This window comes from Cheilinus undulatus, linkage group 18 (genome assembly GCF_018320785.1).
Source record: "Cheilinus undulatus linkage group 18, ASM1832078v1, whole genome shotgun sequence".
NCBI classification, from domain to species: domain Eukaryota; kingdom Metazoa; phylum Chordata; class Actinopteri; order Labriformes; family Labridae; genus Cheilinus; species Cheilinus undulatus.
Window position 1 is genome coordinate 2,729,632 of NC_054882.1, and position 23,409 is coordinate 2,753,040.

The 23,409-nt window shown below is 40.8% G+C and overlaps 1 protein-coding gene across 4 annotated transcripts in view; it reads right to left on the bottom strand.

Annotated features, from left to right (window-relative positions):
• Positions 1–10,497: 10,497 nt before the first annotated feature.
• akap6 (A kinase (PRKA) anchor protein 6) overlaps positions 10,498–23,409 on the bottom strand; it is a 319,977-nt gene continuing 307,065 nt past the window's right edge. For all 4 annotated transcript variants that reach the window (XM_041812714.1, XM_041812716.1, XM_041812715.1 and 1 more), the window contains exons 24-25: positions 20,778–20,876; positions 10,498–16,122 (exon numbers count right to left, since the gene is read on the bottom strand). In XM_041812714.1, the coding sequence (XP_041668648.1) occupies positions 16,078–16,122; positions 20,778–20,876 (144 nt within the window). In that variant the 3' untranslated portion in view covers positions 10,498–16,077. The remainder of the gene's footprint in view (positions 16,123–20,777; positions 20,877–23,409) is intronic.

The following is a 23,409-nucleotide window of genomic DNA, read 5'->3' on the forward strand; positions in this document are numbered from 1 at the left end:
GGGCAAAAAAGGGATGAAAGTGGCAAAAAATGGGTAAAAAGTTGCAAAAAAAAGTGTCAAAATGGGCAAAACAGTGGGAGAAAAAGTGGTATTTAATGGCAAAAGATAGTTTAAATGGGTGAAAAGGGGCAAAAAAAATGATAAAGTGGTATTTAATGGCATCATAACTGAATCAGAGGGAAAGCCAGATGTTTAAGGGCATTTGCAAACCAAAATACATTAATGTTAAAAATGTTTAAAGATTAGACAGAAATGTTTGAAATGTTGTTTTTTAAATTTGAATCCTTTTTGTGGGTGGGGGTCCACCGAATGAATCATTTCTTCTTAGGGGAGGCTCACGCTCACACACTTTAACAAACCCCTGGTTTAGAGGAAAACCAGATTTTTAAATTTTCTTCTCAGTTTTGTCATCAGCAGAGAACATGCAGTAATAGCTGCAAAAATAAAAAGTTGGGAGCAATTGCTCGCTCATTTTAAGATTTTCTGAATGATTTTCTACAGTCTGCATGATTTGGGGTCTGATTTAGTGATTTGGGTGGCATAGCTCCATTTGAGGCTTGTCAAAACCAACCATGTGTCCAAATTATGGTCAAGTACGGCGCTTCTCAAGTACGTTCTTCAAGTTTACTCCCTCAGTCAGGACGATGATGTCTGTTTTTATCTAAATTATTCATTTAAATTTAATTTTTGTTTAAAATGGTTTGGCTGATGCAGGTCTAGTACCAAATGGACAGACTTGTACGACATTATCAAACACGCTAAAATCGAGTCTTTTAACCGCCTTAAACCTATCGACTGAGACAATGGGAGCGAGCTGTGACTTTTGCAAGACTCCCATGATTTTACTCCGACTTTGGGATTTTGTCTGCGACTTTGAAATTGGAGGAAAAGTCGTTAGGCGTAAGGCCGCTGTAAGACAAAGTGTTGAAGAAGTTTTTCTTGAAATGTTGTTGAGCGCTGAGTAACAATCTGGGCCTGTCAGTGACGTCACATTTTATCTGACACGGTTTGATCGCATGCAACCATTTCAGCCCATTCATGTCTGCAAGTTGGAGCAATCTGGAGCGAATGCACCTGATTGGTTCGGTGAAATGTGTCCTGACCTCGGCTGTCATATAAGTTGTTCCCAGTATTACAAATGGTTTGTGATATGATGGAATCCAGTCTGAGTCGAAAGCCTGACTTCAAATCTGCTCATCGCAGCGGAGTGAAGCGATGTCCGGGACGTCCTCCGTTATGTCACCAGGGCGGTCATTTGTTTTATTTTGTGTAAACTGAAGGACAACCCCCCGCCTGTCCTCCGAGCGGGGGGGCGCGGAGTCATTCAAGCCGTGGACAGTGAAAGTTTTGACATTTAAAGCCTTTAACTAATCAGGCCGTCTGCGTTTTATCCCCTTTTCTCCGACTTCACAGTGAGAGAGGAGATAATTTGAGCGCTCCGTCTGTTTGATGTACGGTAATCACATGTGATCTTTTCAACAGGGAGCCGGCCGTCTCGTTAATTTGACCGTCGGTGCGCGGCCGGACCCCCCCCACCCTCCCCTCAATCAGGCCAATGCCTGAAGAGTAATTGCAGAGCCACCATGCTTCGATGCGCTCGACCTTTACGACCTTAAAAGCCATTTCCATTTTTCTGACCACAAAAAAAGAACATATCTTGTTAATTGCAAAAAGGCAAATATTCTCCCTCCTCCGCTCTCCTCTCTCCTTCCTCCTTATTTGATTTCCCTTTGAAGGCAAAACGCTGAAAAGCATTTCCATTTTCATTCATCAACGCTTATCAGTCATCTGAAGGCCCCTTCAGCCACAATCAACATCACGGCTCCAACCGAGAGGGACGCAACAATGAGAAAGCTGCAACAATCGCACCAAGCAATTTGCTTTAATGTGGAGTGTGTTTTGTTGCTGCTAACTGCTATTTTTTAATCCTCTGACAGCTCTCCTCTCAAACGTCCTGAAAGACAGAGGGGAGTGTCACATGGCAGCGCTGCGTCGTTGTTAAATACACGACACGGAGGAGAGAGACCCCGGTACTGAGCCAGGAGGGTCAAGGATCTGTCACAGGAAATCCTTATAGTCAGATTAGGACTCAAAGATCAACACGACTCGCAAGACACTGGAAGGGGGTCGCTAGATGCCTTTAAAAAAAACTAAGAATAATTTTGCACTTTTTGCTCGTAACCGATTTTTCCATCTTTCACCAAATTTGCCACTTTTTAACCTGTTTTCCCCACTTTGTTGCCACTTTTTCTTGCCACTTTTTGCCTCTTTAATATCATTTCTGCCACATCTTAATCACATTTCAATGCCTTTTTGCACATTTGTTTCCACTTTTAAGATATTTTTGTCACTTTAAAACCATTTCCATCATGTTTCCACTTGATGATGCCTCTGTTGACCCACTTTTAACCATTTTTCCCCACATTTTACATCTATTTTATGCCAATTTTACTACATTCGACTATCTGTCATGGCCATTTTTGCCAGTTTAAACCAATTTTCCCACTTTTTAATAACATTTCACCACCCTTTCTGCCCATTTCTGCCACTTTTAAGCCAACTTTAACAATGCTAGTCCTTTTTTACCACTTTTAATACCCATTTTTACTACTCTAACTCTAACCCCCAATTTCCATATAAGTGTGCGCGCTGCAGAACACCAGCGAATCATTCTGTGGAGCACTTCGCTCCTTCTCTGGCCTATCAGAGCATTTCCATAGCCGGCGCTCCAAACCGGCAGCGGCGCGTGCCTGGACTGACACTTCACGCCCCTTCGTTTCAAATACGCTGCAGATCTATTTTCAGCGCCGGCCGCTGCCAAACCTCGTAAATTCACTGTCATTCAGAAAGCACCAACCATGGAAGCCACAAGCGTAGAACATCCGGTTCTTTCAAACTAAAACACAATCCACAGACTCCCGATCATAAATCATCACTATATCAACATTACGTCTCATCCTGCAGCAAGAGCAAAGGGTCACCGAGAGGTCAGTGGGTTACAGAGCTACAACGGTGCCATTGACAAGGAAAAGTTAACTTTTGGGGATATTTAGCCAAAGAATTTTGCATAAAACCACAGATCCTTTAAGCAAACATTAACTGTTTAACTTCCTAATGTACTCACTCAATGGAGGAAGCAATAATATCATGGACTTAGACTGGAAAGGATGATAAATTAACCCCAAAAGGTAAAATAGTCCACTGTTGACATGCTATTCCTGCATGAACTTGCTGTTCTCCCGTGATCTCTTCCTGCTGATCAGGACTGCGCGCCGTGGCGCTGCGCTCTAGACTCGCTTCCAGTGGGTGAGGTCACTCTCCTTTGGTCGGAGCAAACCCTCTGCGCTTCGGTGCGTGGCACGCACGCTGTATATGGAAATCGGAGGTATTCACATTTTTATGACTATTGATACTACACAAATGAATTAAAACAATTGCTTTGATAATACTGGCTATTATTTAGGTAAAATAAATGTGGCTATCACACATTAATATTACAATGGACCATAATTTTGCTGACTTCATGGTCCCATAAAGCTCTTATGCCCCTTATGGATGGCTTTTACTGCACATGACTGTTTCTGAATGTGCATGGCTGTTCTACCACCTTCAGGTACAGTGGGGGTCCCTGGTCCCTGGTACCTCTATTTTGGGGGTTGTTGGATGAAAAGGTTGAGAACCCCTGCTCTAAATCATGTTTGGATCACATGACCTTTCTCGGATCTGGTCTGTGGCCCTCTAAGCTACATGGGTGAGAAACACTGGGACGTAAAGGCACTCATCGACATCTTTAAGTCTATAACAAGTTTCTGTTTCCTGCAATGGTTGAACATCTGCTCTCAGTTGACCCCCTGCATTTTTGAAGTTAGGTTGTATGAGGCAATAGTAGTGCTATCAGCCTCCTAAGCAGCGTAGCAGATGGGTACAGTTTCACTGCATAATTTAGCACGTTTGGGTCAAAATAGACCAAACAAAACAATTCTGGCTCAACTGTAACTTCAAACATTTTTGAAACGTTTCATTTTAGCCTCTGTGTTTGGCTCAAACAGCTGTTCAGATACACTGAGGCAGAAGAACGTGCTAGGTAGCCGGAGCTTGCATTGCACTGGGGTCGACAGCACGTTTTCAGGGGCTTTTCTGCAATGTTTTGATCAGTTTCTCCGTGTTAATACGGCGTAGAGACGTGGTTTGAATGTCCTCTGAATCTGCGGACTCGAATCTCTCCACTCCGTCCTTTCCTGTGTACGGTGTCCATTTGAGGACATCCTCAGGCATCAGACTCAGGTGTCAGGTCTCAGGAAAACAGTCAGATGGATGGATATACACACATAAATGCTGAATTTGTCATATCTTATTAAATGCATTAAAATGTTTATGGACATCTTTCCCCCAACATTCAGACTTTTGCACACCAACTCTTTAACTTGAATGGACTGTTTTAATATATTTTTGCCAGTTTTTTTTTTTTTAAGGTTTATTTCGGATATTTTTGTGCCTTTATTTGATAGAGGAGGATAGTGGATAGATTTGGAAACAGGGACGAGAGCAGGGGAAAGACATGCGGTAAAGTGCCTCAAGCTGGATTGGAACCCAGGCCTTCAGCTTACATGGGGCACGCCTTAAACCACTCGGCCACCTGTGCCCCATTTTTGCCAGTTTTAACCAGTTTTCACAACTTAATCCATCTATTTTTTTTTTTTACATTTTTAGCACCATTTTGTCTTGCCATTTTTGATACTTTTTGCCTGTTTTGTCCACTTTCTAACCCTTTTCACCTCTTAATATGTCCATTATTCAACTTTTTTTTTTAAAAATTGACACTTTCTAACATGATTCCCTACCTTTTCTTGCAACATTTTTGCCACTCAAAATCAATGTTCAATACTTGTTGGCCCTTTTTACCTCTCATTTACCCAATTAATGTTGTTTTTTTAACCAATTTAAAAAAAGGAAGACCTCCTGAATGCCCAGGAAAGGGTAAGCAGAGGGTTTTCCAAAGAAAGCAGAGAAAGAAAAGAGTAAACCAGATAATAGGTCTTTTCTCTGTCACTAATACATTTATTAACAAGAAAAGCACTCGAATAGTGCAGACCTCCACCATTAGCCTGCCCAGGATAACTCCCAAAATCTAATCAGTTCTTCCTTATGCCAATTCTGACATTTCCTGAAAATTTCATCAAAATGTCGCTAACAAACAAACTAACAAATTAACAAACCCTGCCGATCACATAACCTCCTTTGTGAAGGAAATAAAGTCTTTTAAGGTGTGATAAATAAAAAAAAAATTAAAGCATTATCAGTAACCGTTGGGGCTCCCCTTGTCTTTCAATCCTAGTGACGCCCCTGCAGGATGGATAGTTGCATGATATAATCTAGGTTTTTATTATAAACCGAAGGCACTGAATCTTGCAGAAGCTTCAGGGCTGAAAACGTCTGTCCTGGTGTGAAAAAGTCCACCTCTAGGATGTTCTGGAGGCCGGCGTCTACAATCAGGGACAGATTGATTTGTGGTGGGGAGGAGGGAGAAGCTCACGGTTGTTAGCATTCAGCCGAGGTAAACAGCACATCAGGGCTATTCCTCCGCCCGTCCTCCTCCTCATCATCATCATCACCATCCTGCCATCTCCTCCCCGTCACCAGCAGCTATCTCCTGTTTCGCAGGCTGACCTCTCTGTGATGAAGAGAGCGTCATTTAACGGGCTGTAATATCCTCAAAGTGTGTGTTTATCAGACAATCCAATCACCTCCTTCAGCGCACAATTGTTCTTCGTCCCCTCATCGGCCAAACTTTGAGTCTGAGCGTGTAAGCTGAAGACAGACAGGAAAACAGAGGTCTGATTAAGGGCAGAAATGAATCTTTTGGAAGATCAAAAAAATGTTAATGATGCTTTCTGATGATTGGGGTCCTGACACCTCAGTTGTTTAAGAAAACTTTAAATGCCAGCTTTGATTTTGGTGTTGGGAGAATGTGCCGAAACCTTGGAATAACTCACTGAACGCCCAAATTCAGGTGGAATTTGACAGACTTCGCCAACTTAATAATTACTTGGAGCTGTTTTACAAACTCTAAGAAGCTGTTGCATGGCAGATTATGTTCACCACCAGCGTTCAGTATTACTGTCAACACCAGTTTACTATAATAGTGTAGTCTCATGCATAGAACTAAAATACTCAGACTGAAAACAGCAGCATGAAACGGGCAGGCTGCTTTAGGTGCATGTAAGAGGGTGAAATAGAGTCAAGGAGAGCTTGTTTTAGTAGAAGAAGCATGAGTTAAAGTCTGTTCACATGCAGAAATAAATCAGCAAAGCAGCTATTATTTATTCATTTTCTCACTGATTTTATAAAAGTTAAACAAGCATGCATTTGAGCAGACAACTCTGTTACCAGAGGGATTTATCATGAAGTGAGTAACATACCCAGGCTTTCTTTCACCTCTTTTCCACCAAGCCAGTTCCAGGGCTGGTTTGGAGCCAGTCTTTAATCTAGCACCAGTTCTCTGATTTTCCCTAACTGGCTCTGGATGAGCATGGCACCAACTCCTTGCTGGTGCAGGGAAAAACAGTTTATGCTGGGGTCTGCAGGCTCATGTTGGGGCTTGGGCTGGGGTTTGAATGTGCAAACATCAGAGCTGAAAATAAGACAGCAAGACAAGGGTGCAGAAAAGCACGAGATAAGTCCAGCTCACTAAGGCCGGCCACACACTGCAGGATTTTAAGCCCAATTTTAGACAAGATTTGCCTCCCCTGACGATCGTGGGGTTGTATACCGACTGGAGCCTCATCACAAACGATTATTTGTCTGAGTAGTCTGCATGTGTGTGGTGTCAACACGATTCATTTACTGCTCCAAATTGCATCACAGTCTCCCAGACTCTGAATGGTAAATATCAAACATGTTTGATACTTACGATTCTAGGTCATAGAGACACTGACAGAGTACCCACAACAACCAATGAGATCGAGCACACCAGACAAATCATACGTACTTTCACCACTCACAACCATAAACACAACTGTACCTTAATTCCAGTCAGGGTTTCGTCCTGAGTCTTTCCCGTTTTATGATTGTTGCTGCACCTGTAACACACGCCAGGACAGCCTGTTGTGGAGAGACAGCAAGATGGTATCGACAGATATCCGTTTTTTGTTTTTTTTTTGTTTTTTTTTCTGAAGTCATGTGATCACACGAGGTCGTAGGCAGGTCAGCAGGTGTGTGGTCTCCAGTGATCTGACAGTCTGGCTGAGTCGTCTAGTGTGTGCGCTCAGAGGCTTAAAGATGAAAAATCTTTGGAAATTGTCCTGAAGTCTGTGGTCTCTCATGGTTTTAAAATCGTTTCAGATTAAAAAATCATCTGGTGTGTGGCCGGCCTAAGGCCCCGTCCACACGAAGACAAATTCCGGAGTATGCGCAAAAGTTTTTTTTTTCGTATCGGCGTTTCATCCACACAGAAATGGCGTTTCAGGTGACTGTAAACGATACTTTTCAAAAACGGGTCCCAGAGTGCACAAATCAGTAAACGACTACCATTTTGTCTCCGTGTGGACGGCTATCCGCAACTTTCTTGAAACAATTACGTCATACACAGTGTAGCTCTCTTAAGGCGCCTGCGCGTGTATGACCATAACAAACATGGTGGACTACAGGGTTGTGTTCGTGCTGCAGAAGCTACTGAGCTTGTTATGGCTTTTTTAGCAAAATCTGATGCTCCTTTACCACCACCGTGAAACACATACACCATATGTTCTTAAATCCAATGCGGAGAACAACCAGGAAGGCAGCTAGAATAAAGTCTGTGTCAGTTTTATGTGATCTTCTCTCTTTTAATGCATTTCCGTGGCAGCAATACAGCGCCACGTACAGGCTTGGCATATACACTACAGCGTTTTCAGTCGTTTTCAGTGGTTCTGTATATTTCCTGAAACGATCCCGTCTTTACAGAAAACTTTTTCAAGACAAAATAGCAAATATCGATTTCGTCTCCGTGTGAACAGGGCACAAAGCTGCTAGAGAGACGATGAAGCTCAAGATACAGAACAGAAGATACAACCAGAGTTAATTTAAGTACTTACTTGGGCCCTGAAGGCCCCATAGACACCAATTACACAAAAATTAACTGCAATGGATGCTACCTGTGTCTGGATATTGAGACTAAATCCTTAATGTAGTCAAACTATACTTTATAAACATGATGACAGCCCTCTTTAGCAAAAGAAGGGTGATGGATTTAAGCCAGAGATAAACTTGCTGTTCACTTCCTGTGCAGAGTCATCACAGCGGTGTTGCAGTTCAAAGAGTAACCGTGCAAAGTAGTGACTTTCTGGATCGTCCTGAAGAGCTCACCGACTTCAAGCGTGGTACTGTGATGATGCCACCTTTGCAATAAGATGGTTGGAAAAATTTCCTTCCTGCTGGATATTCCAGTGTCAACTGTCAGTGATATTCCTTGAAAATGGAAGAGTTTAGGAACAACAGCAACTCAGCGACGGAGCGGAAGACCACGTAAAATCCTGGAGAGGGGTCAGTGACTGCTAAAGCGGGGTACACACAAAAAGATTTTCTAAATCTTAGATTTTTTATCTGTTAGAGACCCCACACATGAAGATAAAAAATCAGGCATTGAACAGCTTTGATCGTACTGTGTGGTGTGTTCTGATAATGCCAACACAGCACACCACACACATCATGATTCCCACCACCGATCTAGAATCTTGCATGATCACACGTGATCTAACAAAAACGACAAAGAAGAACCACAGCAACAACTGGAAAACACAACACGCAACATAGAAGAGGACATACAAGAAGAGGGAATGATGGTGTTCTTGGGACTATTTTTAACGGAAAAATCACAAACTATAAAAAAGAAGTCCACCGAACTTTATGATGCTTCAGCAGGTCAGCCATGCTTGTTTTCATTTACGCCTGCGTCCTTGTTCCTCAGTCAGCTCGCTTCTTGATTGGCTACATTCTGTTCCACGTCTCAATTCACGGAGTCATGACTCAGGAATCGTCGGCTTTCCCCATACACACGAAGATGTTTGGTCGGGAATATCGAACAAGTTTAATATTTTGGATTGTCGACCCCGACCATTTTCGGAGCTGATTATCAGGACAAATTCACTTTTAAACCTTTGGGCACCAGAGTTTTTTCAAGAAAATATTCAATTTTGATATCAAGATTTCAAAAGGCTGTAGCTTGAAAGTGGTTAGAGAAAAAGACATACTGTAAATGAGAAAAATCTTCAGTATGAACCAAACTTTGTGATGTGAGTAAATTCACTCATCTAATTTGCATATTCTGACATCACCTGGCGGCTGCCACTGCCAGTGTCTGTGTGTTGTCTCCCACGGCTTTTAACATGGCTGCCCCTATCTCCGCAGTGTTTTTCATTCCCTACCTCCATCACTATTTGTGGTGTTTTGACCCCTTGTGCCCCCATCAAGTCCCTTCCTCGGCATTCAGCTGATTACTCTCTCTCCCTGAAGCATCAGCTTCAGTATGTGCTGCTTGTTGACTATCATAGTGCACGGACTCCATTTTGTTGCTCACAAACGCATCGTCAGTCTCACCCATGGTTTCACCGGACGACTGAACGTCATGTCAGAGTGTGAATATTCCTCTATTCCTCCCGGCATTGTGAGTATTCTCGCGACAGTTCACTCTCTTTTTCTCTGTTACACTCCGACTACAACCACTGCTTCCTCGTCTCCTTGACCAGGGGTGTGTCTTTCAAAACTCTCTGTCCAAAACTTCGAATAGAAACACACCCAACGCTGCTTGGATTGAAGTTAATCATGTCCGCCATCTCCTGGTGTAAAGTGGTAACAACATTAGGCACCATACTTGTAGCTAGAGCCTGTTTAATTCAGCAATGTTGCTTGTCGCAATTTTGCGACTTTGGCACTTAAAGGGTTAACACACCTCGGACTACAGGACAATTTTATAGGATAATCTTATAAGACATAAGATAATCGGGCGTTTGCCATCCTTGGTCGGAAAGGGGAAAAATTGGGACAAAAAAAGCCCGATTATCTTTATGTGTGTACCCCGCTTAAGGTGCATGGTGCAACTTCATCAGTCTTCTTTCACTACACTAATTTGGGTTGTTTTACTTTTGCATTTGCACAGTGCTCTGGGCATGGCAAAAAGAAGGCATGGAAAATCAGGCATGCTGACCTCTTTGTCTGGAAGTCATGAGGCAACCAAGATGTGGACTTGGTTGTTGTTTACAATGGTGGAAAACATGGGAGACATTGATCAATTCTCAGGGCAAATGGGTCCCAAATCCTTGCAACTGCTGGATCAGGCTCTGTTCCGACTGTGGTACCATTTCACTTCTTAGGACTTAAAAAATACAACAAAACCTTTGCTGGTGGAATGATAAAATCATAGGACAAATAACGTTGAGTCTGAATTTCATTTTTCAATAAATTAAGTTTATTTGTCAACAGTTGGTTTTACATTGTAGTTCGCAGGAACCATGCAGTCAAGCTCTTTATGGCCAATACTAATGATAGTAAAGATATTCCACATCACAGGTCACATTTAGAGTTAAATAAACACAAACAAGCATTCCTCGCTCTGCACATATATACACAAGCTCAACTGGAACCTTGCTTGAAACAGCGTCTGTTTCTTCACGTATTTTTTTGTTGCATGTTTTCATCACTAACTGGGAGAGCAGTGGTTTTAATTAACAAAAAAAGGTAGAAGTAGTAACAGTAGAGCAAGGCACACAATTATATTTTAGAGATCTCAAACCCTAATTAGTCCTACGCACGCCTGTCTCGACACCAATCCCAAACCCGGCGTTGCCGCTAACCATCCTTTCAGAAGTAGTCTAGAAAATAAAAAAAGAAACGTTACATGGTACAGTGGTGGTGTACAGACATACATCAGTAATAATAACAACACGTCGCTGTCAACAGTCATCAAACCTTAACTTCTACACAACAACACCACTTCAGCTTTCGCCAACTTTGGTCGTGTTGCATAGATAGAATATCATCTCATCTTACATTTTTGGACACCTGATTCAACCCTCGGGTAGCAGATTCTGCTGAGAGCAGAGAGGGGAAAGGTTTGCCTCACAATATAATCCAGTAGTGCTAGATTTGTCCTGAAGAGTATTTCTATCGATTCGGAGCACAGTGGCATCCGTAGCAGCAAGTATATCCCGTAACTGATCGGCGAATCTCCAAGCCTGTTGGTGATGGAGACAAAATGATGCGTGGTCACAACAGGATGTGTCTAATTTAAAGGACACAGCCTCCATATGGGAGCACGCTTGCAGGATGAACAAGCCCTTCTCTGAAGAAGTAGCTTTTAAGAGGATTTCTTAACCTTGCCTTATCACCACTTCCTGTTTCTAGATAAATCACGGTAGTTCTCCTGAACATACAAGTTGGAACTGTCGATGTTGATAGCAAAAATCCAATGAAATAGACTGAACTTACATTTATTGGTGTATGCATAAGCAACATGAAAGTTGGAAAACTTTGAGTTTTCAACCATGCATTTGCATGACAAATTTACATAGACTGTGCTTATGAAGAATGCTTGACACCTTTATTTAGAACTGAGATGGTCTTTATCAAGCATCATCTCTACGTCTTCCCTCTGACACAATTGAATTACAAGAATAAAACGGCCAGCAAAGTTTGACAATGTAGAATGGCCATCACAGTGCCAGCCCCAGGGGTTGTCAACTGGACCGACCAAGAGCACTAGACCCTGCCATTCCTAATGTCAGTAAACGATGGAGAACAGCAACATTTCCTTTTTCTTTCAGAAGACCTAAAAGTTGAAAGTGCTTTATCAGGGACTTGCACTTCAAAAATACCCCAACTGTGCTTACCAAGAATGCTTGACCCTGTTCTTCCACAATTAAAGTGGTCCTGACTGGATTCCCCAAGCATTATCACAACTTCCCACTAACACTGGCCAGTATAGTTTGAAAACGTAGGTTTCGGCAATTGCATTGCAAAATCCTGCTTTTATTGTCTGGATTGACCAAGAGGGCTTGACCCTGCTCTTCCAGATATAGAGGGTCTGCAGATGATTCCCGGTGGCATCATTACCACCAGAGGCCTCTAGATAAACCCAGTAGGACATTAAGGTAGGCCTCATGGGCATGAAGTTGTGGCTGGATATGGCGCCTTCACTTACTGTGCTTTCCAAGAATGCTAGACCCTGTTCTTTGCCAGTTTGAGGTGGTCCTCAAGGGATTCACCACACATCTAATTATGTCTTCTTCTCTCTGACATAATGCCACAATGAAGTAGTAGCTGTTAAACTCTGAAAGGTGAAACACAAGATTGCCACAAAGTCTTGCCTTTCCTAAAACCAGCAGTCCACAAAGGTTTCATGGCATCAGTAGAACTTCCTTCCCTTTAGGTAATACTTACAGTACGTAAAGGTAGCCTTCACTTTTGTGGACAATTGAGAGATTAAATGCACCACAAAGAAGTTGCACTTTAATAAGGAACATGCCAGCTGTGCCTACCAAAAGTGCCTGATGATGCCCTGTTCAACAAGCTTCATCACTGATTCCTCTGTCCACTGAAAAAGGTCTTTTGAGCCATGAATTTGCCACCATATTGGTCACTTTCAACAAGCTGAGTGTGCTGCTGGAGACTGGTAGTAGAAAGTTCTCAAGTAGAAGCCTTTCAACAGGTACAACACTGGCTGGAACCTTGAAATGTCCCATTCCCAAACTAGATGTTTTAGGGGAGTTGCACCATGGCATCAACGCCATTCCCCATCTCTACAAGACTTTACATTCAAACAGTCTTCATGCACTTACAAAGCTGCGAACTTTGGTGCATCTTAACGTGACTGACCATTAATGCTTAAAGAATATTGCCGTCAACCACGCTGCATCTCTTTGTCTTTACTTCAGAGGCTCTCCGACTCCTCCAGAAAGTCTAAAATCCCTCAAGGTATTGAAAGAAGTTTCAAGACAATACTTCAAACTTGACAAAATCTGATGCATAAAACATCTTCTGACTGGAAGGATGACGCTGTCTTGGATCCTTTTACTCAAGAAGTTTGGATTTCGGCCTTGCTCAGCAGTTTTAACCGACAACTTCAAGGAATTTCTGTCTTGTAACTTTGACCATGATGACTCGTGTTACTCAAACCAGGGGTTCTCAAACTTTTCAGTCCATGACCCCCAAAATAAAGGTGCCAGAGACGGGGGACCCCCACTGTACCTGAAGATGGTTGAATCCAGCCATGCACATTCAAGAACAGTCATGTTCAAACAAGGCTGCCCATAAGAGGGATAAAGGGGAGAGCCTTCTGGGGCCCAAAAAAACTTGTGGACCAGGGAGGTCAGCAAAAGCACGGTCCATTGTAAAATTAAGCTGTGATATCCATTTTTAACATGAATAACAACCACTCTTATCAAATAAACATTTTTTTATTCTATTGTGCCATAGTAAGTGGCCTTCTTCAAAATATAAATCCCTTTGCTAAAAAAACAGAATTAAAATGGGTTGAAAAATGGCAAATATAGGTGGGAAATGTGATGAAATTGGATTTTGAAACTCGCAAAAATGAGTTAGAAGCGGCAAAAATAAGCACAAAATGGCAAAAATTAATTAAAGTGGCAAAAACAGGCATAAAAATCAGTAGAGGGGGATTAAAAAAATGGCCAATACAAGTGGCAAAAATGGGTTAACTGAGGCAGAACAATAGGCAGCAATGGGTTAAACTGCCAAAAAACGGCCATAATGAACAGTGAAATGGGGTTAAAATGGGCACAAATGGGCAAAAAGGTGGTAAAAAGTGGCTAATAGAGGCAATAATGGGTCAACAGAGGCAACAATAAGCAGAAAGTGACAACATTTGGTTTGAAAGTGGCAAAAACAGGCAGAAAAAAGTGGTGGAAAGGGTCTAAAATGGACAAAAATGGGTTTTAATTGGCAAACGTGTTAAAATTGGTGGGGAAAAATGATAAAAACAGGTGAAATTTTGGCAAAATTGATGTCAAGTGGCAAATGTGTATTCTTAGAAATATTATGGGTTTGCTTTAAGGCATTTGGAGACCCCCTCTCAGTGTCTCACGACCCCCCATAAGGTCCCAACCCCAAGGTTGAGAATCACTGACTTAAACAACTGAGGGCCTGTGTCCACTGCTGCCATCTCCTCCACTCTAGAAGTTTCTTATCTGGAATTCTGACTTCAGGAGAAATCAGGATAACTTATTCAACAGGGGTCTCGGACTTTAGGAGTTCCCACATTAACTGGAGTGCACCAGCAGTAGTTGGTATGTGGTGTGACTTCTTTAGTTGGCAAAACTTCTGACTCAGCAAACTTAAATCCAGAGTATTGCTTTCCAGTCATGATCATACAGTTGCTTTAACGAAGATGAAGCTTCTTCAGTTAAAGATTAATACAATGTATTGGCTTTTAATGCCAAAAAAAACCTTTTAATCACAACAAAGTTCAATTAAAATCATTATGGTAACACAAAAGGTGGCTGTTAAAAATATGTAGTTAGAAATCACTGGTGAATCATGAGAATATATCTGTTAATGGCAACGTTCCCCACTCCTACAGGAAAAATAACAGATTCTAAAGGATCCCTGTATGATTCCATGTGACGGGTAACTTCCAGTGTTAAACGTTAAATACTTGCAGGCTGTATTTTGGTGCTTATTCTACTGTATGGAGAGCGTCTATCACAGCTACATGTGTGAGTCTGAGTACTGACATCATTAATAGACAGAGACCAGGTGGAAGTATAGTGCTACATGTGCTACACCACACTAGCATAGCTTTTTTTTAGAGTGACACGAAACGACCTGTAAAGTCCAGCTGATCCCAGGTCAGGTCGGCACCACTGCCTGAAGAGTTCTGAGTAATTTGACTGACTTCTGTGCCTTTAAAATAAAACGTGATGCCCCAAAACATGCTTTAAAAACCATAAAAAATCAACTCTTTTAAAAATAAGTAAGCTCAGGGTTGCATTAAATCAGATATTTGCAGAAATAGTTTTCAGTATTTCTAACTTAAAAAAAAAAAAAACAGTAGATTCTAATTAACAGTGCAGTAAATGTTTGGGAAAATTGAATTATAAGCTTAAAAAACTGATTAAGCATCCTAAAAATCATTGATTTACTCAATTTTACAAAATTTTAAGGGTGTTGGTTGTGATGTTAATACATTATTCAATTTCTATCACCTCTCACACATTCTTTGTTATATTGTTAGGACTGTATTTTAAGTTAAATTCAACATTTTTCCCATGAATTAGTGCTTGATTTATACTTCTGCTTCAAAGCCTGGCGTGCAACTCCTCAAAAGCGCTATGATTGGTCCACTGGGTAGCATCAGGTGTCTCTGAGAAATGCCTCTAGGAATTTCATGAAACGTAAATGTCTGCAAAGACAAATGCATTACTTGCCAGATATGATCAGGCATGCATTTCTTCACCCATGTCTCTCTCAGTGGCCAAAGGGGTGCAAAAATTCCCCCGTCCTCTGCCTTAAATAAATGAGTGGCTGTACATTCCACCTAACCTGATGTCTCTTCACTTTTCTTTGCAATAGTTGCACTTATTTCAATATTTAACAGCTCCAACGCAGTGTTCAGTCAGAATGGTTTCTTATTTTGCGCACAAACAAGCAGAGAATGTGACAGGACTAGAAACTGGTGATATAACTAGCACAGAAATTGCACAACTAGTGTTTAGGTTGAGTATTGCAGAGCTGCATGTAGGGGCACATTAAAGAACAAGTCTGCAGTATTCTCGATGGTATGAGCCACCGATGTGTCGATTTGAAGCAGAAGCATAAATCAGGCTCAAACATAACCACTCAAGATCTTCAACTTCAACCCTGAAATCATTGTTACAGTAAAAATATAAAAACAGACAGAAAAATAAATCATCAGTGAGGTAACCCTGAAACTGCTGGATCAGTCCAGTTTCTTGACAATCTGTTCAGCAGTGAGATTTAGGAGATCAGAAGCTCAGAGGGGTGGCGGGAGCTCAGAGGAGGAAACAGGTGGAAAATGAGGAGGAGGTAAGAGATCAGCTCAGCAGGGAGGAGATGGAGAGAGCTCCCTTAGAGCTGGATCCTGGAGGTTCCTGCTCCCAACACTGGTAGTCTCTGAGGAGAGAGGACGAGAAAGAGATGATCAAATGTACAATTTTCTGTTGTAACAGATGATTCCTTATAGAGCTGGGCAATCAGTCCCAAATGAGATTAAATCCCAATATGACCGGCTGAAATTTACAAATCACAGAAGTTGCAATATTCCTTTAATTTGAAAAATATTTAAAAGTACCAGTTTGAAACATTTATTTCTTGCAGCAGCAGAGATTTTTTACACATTATGCAAACATTCAGGTGTCAATGTTTGCAGAAACCTCCCTTTCTTGTTTTAGGTATGCTATTTAAATATGACGTACTACTCACTAATCCCTGCTTCATTAATGCAGATGCACCACTGCTGCTGCCGGCAAAGCTTCTCCTCCTCCACCCCAGCCTCCTCCTTTATAGCTTAAAGCTGGTTGCACCCTCATATTCAGATTCATCCTACTATGGATAAACTGTCTGAAATAATTTTGTTGTTTTTGATACACATTGTCATTAATGCATGTATCCATATGGGGGTTTCTAGCCATGCATTCCCTAGAAAGTCAAAGCATGCTGCTTGACTAACACAGGAAGCTTCTTCAGAGCAGAGCCTTCTCCGCCAAGTAAAACTGCATGTTCATTTTGTGTGGTTAGATGTATGCTGAGAGTGTTCCTGTCTGAATGTAGGTTACAATATAGAATCATTTATTGCTGATTTTGTTGAATAATACATTAGATGAGGTACTTAATAATAATCCCATATTAAGATAACCACAATTAGATTATTTTTTGTAAATCTTTCAGCCCTAATTCCTAAGCATTTGGCCAAATACAGGTGCATCAAATTAAATTAGAATATCATCAAAAAGCTGATTTATTTCAGTTATTCAATTAAACAAGGTGAACTAATATTATACAGAGTCATTCCACACAGACTGATACATTTCAAGTGTTTATTTCTTTAAATTTTGATAATAATAGCTAAAATAAATACATTTTTAAATGATTTTTAATTTATTGAGATGCACCTGTAATCTTAAAAAAATCCAAATTTTTGTTTATGTGAGTCAGTGACTTAAAGGAAAAAATAGGGTTTTTTCTTGCCAATTTTTAATATGTTTTTTCATATATTTTATTCTATATACGTAGATTCAATCCAGACAGACTGATATATTTGAAGTGTTTATTTCCTTTAATTTTGATAATTGCCTGAATTGATTTTTAATTTATTGAGATGCACCTGTAATCTTCAAAATTCAAAAATCAAATTTTGTTTCATGTGAGTCAATGAAAAAAATTAAGTTTTTTTCTTCAAATTTTGTATATATACTGTATATTTTTATTTATAGTTTATTATATTTTTATGATACATATATATGTAGTTTTTTTCTTGCAAATTTTTATATAATTTTTTCATATTTATTTTTAACTTTTGTTATCATAATGTGTATATATATATATATATATATATATATATATATATATATACAGTGCTTAACAAATTTATTAGACCATCCTAACCCTAACCAAAGTAAGGTTTATGCCACAGCTGCCCTAAATTAACAGCATTGGTAAGTACCAGAATCATTTTTTATGTTTCTGCAATGGTTAATACACCAATATGTAGAAGCTCTTTAACCCAAACGATATTTTTAATGCTAAAATAGAATTATTATTGTTATCCATGAATTTTCAAATTTACTGATTTACAAAAAAAATGAAAAAATAGTAAAGCACATGAATATTTTTTGATTAATATGTCAAATTATAGTTATTTACTTGCATTCCTGAACAGAAAAATGAGTTTTAGTGGTTGACTGTTATGCTTGATTCATTTCTGACTTCTCAGAGAAGCCCAGTGAGCCGGCCCAAATTCGGGTGAATTCAGTTTGAAATTCCTCATTCCTGTTCAAAATGGTAAAATGTGGAGAGCTGACTGAAAATGAAAGAGTCCGCATTAAAGCACGTCATGATGCTGGATGGTCTCTGAGACAAATATGACAGGTGGTCTCATTTGTTAAGCACTGTATTTATATACAGATTTTTTTTATTTTTATGTTTTTGTATTTTAGAGTGGACCTCATATTCCATTGAAAAATGGATAGTTGCACATAGATCTTTTGGCGAGAACCTATGAAGTAAAGAAGCCTATAATATTGAGGCTGTTGTCTGTGAAAACAGTTAAAATTGATCTTTAATCTTTCCATGTAGGTCCTGGAGGGCTGAGCTTTTATTGGATATGATCAGGGGAGGGGCCTAAGGAAAAAGAGGTTGGGAACCACTTTTTTAGAGCGCAGATGGAAGTCAGCATCATAACATACATCTCTTTGACTTCATTTGATGCACGAATAAACACAATATTGGCTGAATCTTATGTGTTGCAATGAAAATGGTGAATTTCTACAATGAGACTTATCATGAATATTGATCAGAATGAATTGTTTAATTGGAATTGTAAATGAATAGCTGTTTGACAGCTCTATTTTTGAAGCTAGAACTGTTGTTTCCCCCCTCCTCTTATAAAGTCATCTCTTTATTCTCTCTGCTCTAACAGCTCCATCCCTCCTGTGTAACAAATACTCTGCTGTTTTTTTGTTCCACTTGGTGCTGAAACTCTCCAAACATGAGTCAGTGATGAAACACTAACACACACACTCACTAACACACACTCTCTCCCCTCTGCTGTCTGGGTCACAGAGCACATCATGAGCCGCATTCACCATTGCTTTAATTGCACCGTGTCTGCGTGTGTGTGCGGCGTGTGTTAGTGTGTGTGAACAGGTGGGCGAGGCTGGGGCACGCCATGGGGGTCAGGACCAGCTGTACGCATCGCTGATATGATGTGTGCGTTTGTGTTGTGTGTTTCTGTGTGTTGTGCGTGTGTGTTCTGTGAGGCTGATTTCACACTAGCCGGGTTTGTCCTCTGCTGTGTGTTCGTGTGTGTGTGTAGGAACAACATGTCTGTCTCACCTGCAGCTGTTGGGCTGTCAGAGCGTCTACCTGGACTCTTCTGCCCTGCCCTACGGGCTGAGTGTGAGTGTGTTTGGAGTATAGGGGCCGTAGGTTTAGCTCAGCCCTGGAGGCAGCCATAGGGCGGCCACAGAAGCATCACACACAACAACACACACACCCAGCCGCTGATGCTCTTTGTCTGTGCCCAGTTTAAAATTAAAAAGATATTAATGCAGAAATCACGGCTTCTCTGCAGCTTTGTTTCATAAACCTCTCATGATTATCAGGGTTGTGACATAATCAATAGTTTAAAAGAAACTAATCAGGCAGTTTCCAGAGTTAATTCAAATAAATCACATTTTTAATAGCATATATTTAAGTTTGAATACGTTCTTTACAATGTGATCAATTCTCCACAGCTGACAGGTGGATGTTATGAAATCAAATGTATGTTTATGATTATGTTGACTTCAGTTTCATTTTTATTGAATAAAACAGGGGTTTTCAAAGTGTGTGAGAGTGAGCCTCCCCTAAGAAGACATTATTCATTCAGTGGACCCCCAGTCACAGAAAGGATTCAAATTGAAAAAAAAAAAACAAAACAACATTTCAAACATTTCTGTCTAATCTTTAAACATTTTTAACATTAATATATTTTGGATATTTTGGTTTGCAAATGTCCTTAAACATCTGCCTTTCCCTCTTATTCAGTTATAATGCCATTAAATACGCCTTTTCATGTTTTTTGGCCATTTTACAACTTCTTTTTTCTACTTTTCACATTTTTTCCACCTTTATCCCATTTTTCCCCTTTTCCACCTTTTTGCCCATTTAAGCTACCTTTCATCATTAAATATCCCTTTTTCTCCTAAATTTTTTTGCTCATTTTTGTGACATCTTTCTGCCCCCCTTTTCCCAATTTTTGCCCTTTTTTTGAACATTTTTTGCAACTTTTTGTCCATTTAAGCCACATTTTGCCATTAAATACCACTTGTTTCCTTTGTTTCCCAATTTTTGCCACTTCTTTTTGCCATTTTTTGCCCTTTTTAGCCACTTTTCACCCGTTTAAGCTGTCTTTTGCCATAAAATAACACTTTTTCCACTTTTTTGCCCATTTTGACACTTTGCAACGTTTTACCCATTTTTTGCCACTTTTATCCCATTTTTGCCCTTTGTGACCATTTTTCTCACAATTTTTACCCATTTAAGCTGCCTTTTGTCATTAAATACCACTTGTTTCCTTTGTTTCCCAATTTTTGCCACTTCTTTTTGCCACTTTTATCCCATTTTTTGCCCATTTTTACCACTTTCCACTCATTTTTTGTCACTTCTCACCCATTTCTGCTACTTTCTGACCATTTTCAACTTTTTCTCCCCATTTTCACCCATTTTTTGCTGCTTTTTGACCATTTTGCCACCTTTTACCTATTTTTATTACTTCTTCAAGCTGTTTTTGCCACTTTTCACCTCTTAGATTGTGGCTCTTGCAAAGGTATTTTTCAACTATTTGTCTCTTTGGTTGAGTAACACTGCTCTATAGCATAGTCCCTATAGTAACTATAAGTCTATCCATTTTGCTCCATGCACAGCAGAGGTTAGCAAAGCAAATCACCTTTTTTCAGGTTTATGGTTCCGCGCCTCCCCTGGAGCTCTGTGGCGCCCCCCAGGGGAGGGCCGCCTCACACTTTGAAAACCACTGGACTAAAACTATTACTGCATCTTTGTGTACTCACTCTGACGTTCCCTGTTCTCGTGGTGGGCGGTCTCACTGATGCTTGGCTCCACCCTGCTGCCGTCCTGGTGGCGTGATGGACAGCTGACTGAGAGCTCACCTGAGAGGGGGAGAATGAATAAGGACAGATTTAGTGACAAAGACAGAAGAGAACAGGGACAAAACAGACGGAGAAAATACCGGGGAAACTCCCATAAAGGCGGATAAATGATGGAGTTGGAATCACAAAAACAACGTTCTACTTTATTCTTTTCTTTTCAACATTTAGGGGCAGGAAGAGGAAGCGATGGATGGAGCGAGAACACAGAGACAAACAAAAGAAAGAGAGGAAAAATAAATCAAAACGGCATTATCGGCCTGAAATGTTGTTTGTCTTTGTTTTCTAATCGGCTTGTTCTTTCTTTGAGCCCAAACTGATGAAAAGTTGCAAATTAAAACAACGAGCATCAGGCCGAAAACAATTCTCTGTCTCCCTCTCCAGCCGCTCTCTTAATTGGTTCACAACTAATCGCTTTGTAAAGACTTGTGTAGCTATTATCCCTCTCCATACATCTACCAGTGCTGCAGATTCTCAGACGCACATGTACGGCACACATATGCATATGCAGTCACGCTGACATGCACACGTGCACGCCAGGGAGCTTCAACCCCCATCTTTGCTTCTTCTGTTTGGTGCCTTTAATGAATCTATTAAGTGTGACACATGAGGGGGAAAATACAGCTGCAGGTTAGGAGTCAGGGTCATGTGAGAATCAAGAGTCCCTAAAAAACTTTTGATTGTGATTAAATGCATGGGTAATAAACAACATTTTGCATTTTAGAAATGTTAAGGAAAAAAAAAAGACTAAAATCTAATAAATGCAAAATGAATAATCAGAAATGATGTAAAATAGCTTAAAAAAGAGAAATGTGACTTCGGCCTCGTGGCTACATGCCTCTGCAAAGCCATAGTGAGATCACAGTGGTGGGTCAGGGAGGAATGGCTCCTTGGAATCAAGGGCACTGCAACCTCAGGGTATGTAAGCTCCTAGTGACCTCTGACCTCCAGGTCTGTAAAGAGTTCGGCATCTGAATTTTTAAAAAAGTGGCTAAACATTGTCATTATTAGAACTAGTAGCACAGTGAATATAAACCACAGAGTGGCCTCACCCTGACTCCTCCATGTTTTCTTGGCTCTCTGACTCTTGAGCCAAAAACACACCAGTGCCAGACGGTCAACAGCCCGACTCCCCACTAGCCACTGCTGGGCTAGGTGTTTGATACTACAGCCAAAAGCCAGCTTTGGGCTCGCCTCCTTTGGTAAGTGAATAAAAGCAGGAGTATTCCAACACCATCATTCTACACCTTGAACAAAAGGTGTCGCCAGATTTCTTTTTCTGTGCTCTCAAACAGAGCTGATACTACAGCAGCAAAGACGGACAAAACTGCTTCTCTCTCAGGGAAATACAGGCCAGGTCTCCCTGCTGCCAAAGCCGTGTCCTTCCACAGAAGTTTTACCTCAATAAATCTCCAAAGAAGTGACTTGATTCAGTGTATAGTGGAACCGTGCTGGAAATTACTCGAAACTAAAATAATCTAATAGCCATTTTGTGAATGTACACATTTGCTACAAGGTAAATGTGGCTCTCTAGTTGGCATTTTCCTGTCGATTTTGGCCATAAATCGTAGCCACTTGCTTTTCCCCTCTTGCAGCCTGCTGTTGTGCCATTCTAATGACACTATCCACGCCTTTGTAGCCCTTATGGAGGCTGTTCTAGCAAGCCTGGAATTACATATTAGCTACAAGGTAAATGTGGCTCTCTATTTGGCATTTTCATGTTGATTTTGGCCATAAATCCTGGCTGCTTGCTTTTCCCCTCTTGCAGCCTGCTGTTGTGCCATTCTAATGACGCTATCCACACCTTCATAGCCCTCGCCTTCGTAGCCTAGATTTTGGCTAATAACCCCATGTGGTGCACGTAACAAAAGTTCTCCACTTGTATTTCTACATTCTCTGTGCTGAAACACAGATCTAATGCAGTGACTCAGAAAGTCCTGACTTGTAAACATGCAAATGAAGTGAGAATCTAGTCGAGTCACAACCAAGATGCAAGTCTCGCACACCCAGTCTAAAACAGTTATTATGCTGAGGCCAAGCGACATTTTCTAAGCATGAACATGGCATAAATGTGAGCATAATTTACTAAAGTAGCAACATGCTGCATTGAAAAGACTTAAACTAGAGCATAAACTCATTTGAATGAGCTACCTGGTGGTGTAAAGGAAGTGAAAGACATTTCTGATATGGTGCCATCCAATCAGACCTCTTTAGGAAACCAAGGAGAAGCGGGTTTAAAGGGACAATGTGTAGAATTTGGCATTTTAGCGACATCTAGCGTTCAGATTTTAGAATGAGCCGATCTGTTACCAAAACGTCACATCACTAGGTGGCGAGAGCCTGTGAAGACCAAAAAGGATCGTGAGCCGGACATCATTTACAGCAGTGACGAGGTGAGGGTTTATTCATTCCTTTTTGTAACCACAATTTTTATAGATTATGGGTCAGTCTTCTTCTCCACCTGCCTTCCAGGTAGCTTTCAGGACCGGCGGGCAGGGTCGTATTTAAAAATCGTGTTTCGCTCTTTCTGTCCCCA